This window comes from Capricornis sumatraensis, chromosome 16, assembly GCF_032405125.1.
Source record: "Capricornis sumatraensis isolate serow.1 chromosome 16, serow.2, whole genome shotgun sequence".
In the NCBI taxonomy this organism is placed as follows: Eukaryota; Metazoa; Chordata; class Mammalia; order Artiodactyla; family Bovidae; genus Capricornis; species Capricornis sumatraensis.
The window spans coordinates 41,625,908-41,631,021 of record NC_091084.1 but is presented as its reverse complement, the minus strand read 5'-3'; the positions used below and the strand labels follow the sequence as shown (position 1 = coordinate 41,631,021).

General features: G+C 54.9%; 1 protein-coding gene across 1 annotated transcript; it reads left to right on the top strand.

The window, feature by feature from the left end:
- Nucleotides 1–1,452: 1,452 nt before the first annotated feature.
- RASSF10 (Ras association domain family member 10) lies at nt 1,453–2,985 on the top strand. Its single transcript, XM_068988145.1, has one exon. The coding sequence runs from the start codon at nt 1,453–1,455 to the stop codon at nt 2,983–2,985; it is 1,533 nt and encodes a 510-aa protein (XP_068844246.1).
- The last annotated feature ends 2,129 nt before the right edge of the window (nt 2,986–5,114 follow it).

Sequence of the window (5,114 nt, the reverse complement as noted above, 5' to 3'; positions counted from 1 at the left end):
TCCCATCTATTTATTTTTCCTTTGGATGACTCAAATGGTGCGTCCAGTCTTGCCAAGATGACACTTCCCCAGAAATCCTTCCTCAACTCTTGCAGATTGATTAGGGTACTATTCTAGTATTCCTCTGGCACCTCATGCTCCCTGTTATCAGAGCACAGAAGGTCCTGTGTTGGACACGTTTAGCACCTGTGTTGAATACTGGAGCACAGCGGGTACTCAAATATTTATCGAGTGCATGAATGAATGAATAAATAAAATATTTTATTCAAGAGGCAGTGAGGAGCCATTCAAGGTCTTGAAGCAAAGGAGTGATCTTATCAAGCCTGTACTCCAAGCTGGGGGCAAGACTTGCACACAATGAACCATCCTCATCAGCGTTTGAGGATGAGAAAAATCTTATTTGCATTTTGGTCTTGGATTTCTTGAGCTGTGCAAGTTGGCTCTTATCTCCACTTGACCACATCTGGGTACTGGGTAATGCCAGAAACTGTCGCGGTAACGACTAGGTTTCTCTTTATGAAGGTGGGATCTGGAAAAAGAGCTGTGATTTGCAGAAGAGCTTGGGCCAGGAACTCCCTCTAGAATCAGGGGTCCCCATACCAAGAAGGCTATGCGACGCCGAGGCTACGTGAGGAGTCAAAGACACGACGGTGCCAGGAAGTACCCCGCAAGTCTAGACTTTACTAATCTAATCTACACTTGCTCCTGGAGCACACTGCCCCGCCTGTTCTTCCATATGCAAACACTGCCTCCAGACTAAGAAGACTGAAGGCCTTCCGCGTTGTAGGCTGCAGTTACAGATCCCAGTTAGAGGTCAGGTTAATCTTCGTTAGAGATGCCCAGAGTCTCGGTTTCTCTGCGCCGGGGCACTTGTCAGACGGCGCTGCTCTGCAAGTCCAGGAAACGCCCCAGGGGCGCAGAGAAAAATGCGAAAGTCAGTCCAGCTAGCTCTAGACCCAAGAAGAGGAGCCAGTGGGCCCAGAGAGACTTAGAGCTAATCCGCGCCTAGGCACAGGTTCCAGGCCCTGCGGAGGAGGGGTCCCGGAGTCCCCTTCTCACACCGACGCGCTGCAGAGTCCCCAAGCCCGCAGCGCGGGAGAGGGGCGGGCCTGGGTTCCGCGCCTCCCGCGTTCGGGCAGCAGCTCCCGGCGCTGGGAGCGGGAGGGGGAGGAGCCACGTGGGGAGGAGCAAAACCCAGAGGCCCGGGGAACCTTGGGCAGAGCCGAGCCGCGGGAGCCCGAGCCGGGCGCGCGGTTCTTGGAGCGCACCGTCCCGGCGGAGCACCGCCTCAGCTTGCCTTCCGCGCGCAGCGGGGAGAAGGGCCGGTGCTGAAGAGAGCTAGGGTCCCGAGCTCCAATCCTTCTTCCAGAGCTGCTGGGCTGCCTGCTGCCCCGGCCGCCCCAGTGGGACTCGGGCCCCCCACCCCGGCGCCACCTGCGTCCCGGTTGCGCTATGGATCCTTCGGAGAAGAAGATATCAGTGTGGATCTGCCAGGAGGAGAAACTGGTGTCCGGCCTTTCCCGCCGCACCACTTGTTCGGACGTAGTGCGGGTGCTCTTGGAGGATGGCTGCCGGCGGCGACGGCGGCAGCGGCGGAGCCGGCGGCGGGGGGCGGCTGGCGACCCGCCAGGCCCGGGAGAGCTGCCGGAACCCCTGGACGAGGACGACGAGGACGACGACGACGAGGCGCTGCCCCAGGGCATGCTGTGCGGGCCCCCGCAGTGCTATTGCATTGTGGAGAAGTGGCGGGGCTTTGAGCGCATCTTGCCCAACAAGACGCGCATCTTGCGCCTCTGGGCCGCCTGGGGTGAAGAGCAGGAGAATGTACGCTTCGTGCTGGTGCGCAGCGAGGCGTCGCTGCCCAACGCGGGGCCCCGCAGTGCCGAGGCGCGCGTCGTGCTCAGTCGCGAGCGCCCCTGCTCCGCGCGAGGGGTCCCAGCGCGGCCCAGCCTAGCCATGACCCAGGAGAAGCAGCGGCGGGTGGTGCGCAAGGCCTTCCGCAAGCTGGCCAAGCTCAACCGGCGGCGCCAGCAGCAGCCGCCGTCGCCCTGTTCGTCCACGTCGTCGTCCGCAGCCTCATCCTGTTCGTCGTCGTCGTCGCCGCGGGCCACCGAGAGCGCCTCGGTGGAGCGTATGGAGACGCTGGTGCACTTGGTGCTGTCCCAGGACCACACCATCCGCCAGCAGGTGCAGCGGCTTCGGGAGCTGGACCGCGAGATCGACCGCTACGAAGCCAAGGTGCATCTGGACCGCGTGCGGCGACACGGAGTGAACTACGTGCAGGACACCTACTTGGTGGGTGCCGGGATCGAACTCGAAGGTACCGGCCCAGGAGAGGAGCCGGAGCCCGAGCCCGAGCCGGCGGCAGCGGCGACAACGCCGCCGCCCCTGGACGGCGAGGCGAAGGCGGTTGCGTTGGAGGAGCTGGCCCGGCGCTGCGACGACCTACTGCAGTTGCAGGAGCAGCGGGCCCAGCAGGAGGAGTTGCTCGAGCGCCTCTCGGCCGAAATCCAGGAGGAGCTGAACCAGAGGTGGATGAGGAGGCGCCAGGAGGAGCTCGCAGCCCGGGAGGAGCCCCCGGACGCCGAGGCCGGCCTCGACGGTGAGCTGCTGCTGGAACGCGAGCGAGTCCGGACGCAGCTCAGCACCAGCCTCTACATCGGGCTCCGGCTCAACACGGACCTGGAGGCAGTCAAGTCGGACTTGGATTACAGCCAGCAGCAGTGGGACAGCAAGGAGCGCGAGCTCCAGGGCCTTCTCCAGACTTTACACACGTTGGAGCTGACGGTAGCGCCCGATGGGACTCCGGTGTCCAGGGGGCCCTCGCGGGACCCCGGGCCGCAGGCCTGCGCCGAGGTGTGGGTGGACCAGGCCCGCGGACTGGCCAAGAGCTGCCCTGGTAACGACGAGGACTCGGACACCGGGCTGAGCTCCATGCACAGCCAGGACTCGGACTCGGTGCCCGTGTGCGAATCCCTTGTGTAGGAGGAGCAGGATGGGAGGGGGAGACCGCCGCCTCTCCCGTCCTTGAAGAACTCCGACGTGGCCGGCTCAGGGACTTGAAACCCGGAGGGGAGTGGGCCCCGAGCTTTTGCCCGCCAGCAGCCCTCTGACTGGGCAGGGGGAGGGTGGGGTACGCCGGGCCTGCAGCGGCGCTGCTCAGGCCGCGGAGTGAAAGTGGAGGGTGTTGCTGGACGAGGAAGCTGGGTCTGCATTACAGGCTCTGTCAGGGGAAGGAAGGAGGGAGGAGGTGAAAACCCCCTTATATTGAATAACAAACGCCCCAGGAAATTGACGTGGTCCGAGCCCATTTTCAAAAAAAGAAAAAAAAAGCATTATGGCGATTTCATCAATTTTTTGTATGGGAAGGACTGATGGCAGCTAGAACTTTAGTTTGTGGTATAAAATACTTTTTAAAGAAACACTTGGGTGAAAAGGAAATTCCTTGAATGTTAATTGTGACTGTGAACGTGTTAAAACTAGCCAAAGAGGACGCACTGGTGTTGGCCTCAGCCTTACATCTTTGATAAAAACCCATAGGCACCCAAATCCTGGCTGTTTACATTTCTGCATATTTGGGAATTACCCATCTGCTAAACTCCTTGCCTTTTATTTTCTTTCAAAGACTAACTCTGTCTCCTCCTAGCAAATACAGTATATGTTAAAATAGGGTCCTTTTTTTCAAACTCACCTTTTATTATTCTCAAAGCCAAACCTAACCCTTTGAGATATAGAATCGGGGTGGACATAACCTCTGGTTAAAATTTAATCTAGGTCTTTTACGATTTGCTCCTGCAAACGTGATGTGTGTTGCCCTTTTATTCTTATTGCCACTTAATCCTTCAGACACTGTTATTCCAGAAAAAAAGGGAAGTTGCAGAATTCAAGTACAACTACATTTGCTGTTTAATGAGCACTCTGATTGAAAGGTAAGCCTTGAAAGCAAAGATCTTTGTTAGTGTTCAACTTTTTAACTAAGCTACATGATTAAAACCAGCCATGACCTCAACAGATTTTACCAAACAAACCCAAGTCTATCTTTGGTCAGAGATTAATTAGTTACTTGTCCAAACCTAAATTGGGATAGTGTAAATATCGAGTTTACTAGATAAGACCTGAAAAGGAAACATAACATTAAACAATCTAATAGTACATCTTAGGTGAAGAATTTGGTTCACAACGGCACGTAGCCATAGATAAAAGCATATAAAATGGAGCCAAAGACTTGAATTGCTCCTGTGTCTGGCTCACACCTTTGCAGACACCACAGCATGCAAGCGCAATGTTTCTCTCTTAATAGCTAGTGACAGAGCCCTGTGGGGACTCAGTGTAATTGTTCCAGTTATTTCAATGAAAACTTATCAGTTGTAGCTAGTTGTTGCCGGGGTGGAAGGAGCCTGCTGGTGGTGTTCCCTCCGGAGCTCAGAACTTCTGAGGAATGCGGGATCTAATCTCTCCTGAGGCGGTATTAACAATGGGGTGTGTGTGCGGTGCCAGCCTGGTATCAGCCTCACTGTGTAGGGGCTGGCTCCAGTTTCAATACTACATGGGAAGATAACTTAAGAGGTCTTACTTTGTAGAGGACTTTCTTTCCTTGGAGAGATTCTTTACTTGTTGCCAAGAACGACCTGCTCACTTGACCTCCTCAAACCATTTGAGCTGTCTCCTTTTTAAGAGACAGGCTTCCCCCCACCCTCCACCACCACCATGCTATTACAACGTGTGTAGATATTTTCAGATTTTCAAGCAAAATGGGAATTAAAAGGCCGTTTTCTTAATTGATGTTTTCCAAAGACATTAGCTGGCATAATTATGGCTTTTTCATTTCGTCTGATGCAGAAAACACCTATGGATTTGGTCTTGAGCATGGTTAAAATGAGGAAGGGGCCAAAAGAAACCCACTGTCCCTAGACAATCATCTGATCCCATAAACACAAAGCCTAATAATAGCTTTCTTTTGGAGGCAGAGGTAAAATCCTCATTAGAGTGTGACAAACGCTACTTGTCTGAATGGTTTATGCTGGCAATAGCCTGACCTGGTGGTTTTAAATTTATTGTGCTTTTTTCCCCACCCCCAGGGTGGCAGGGGAGGTGGTTCTTGGACGTTTATTAAC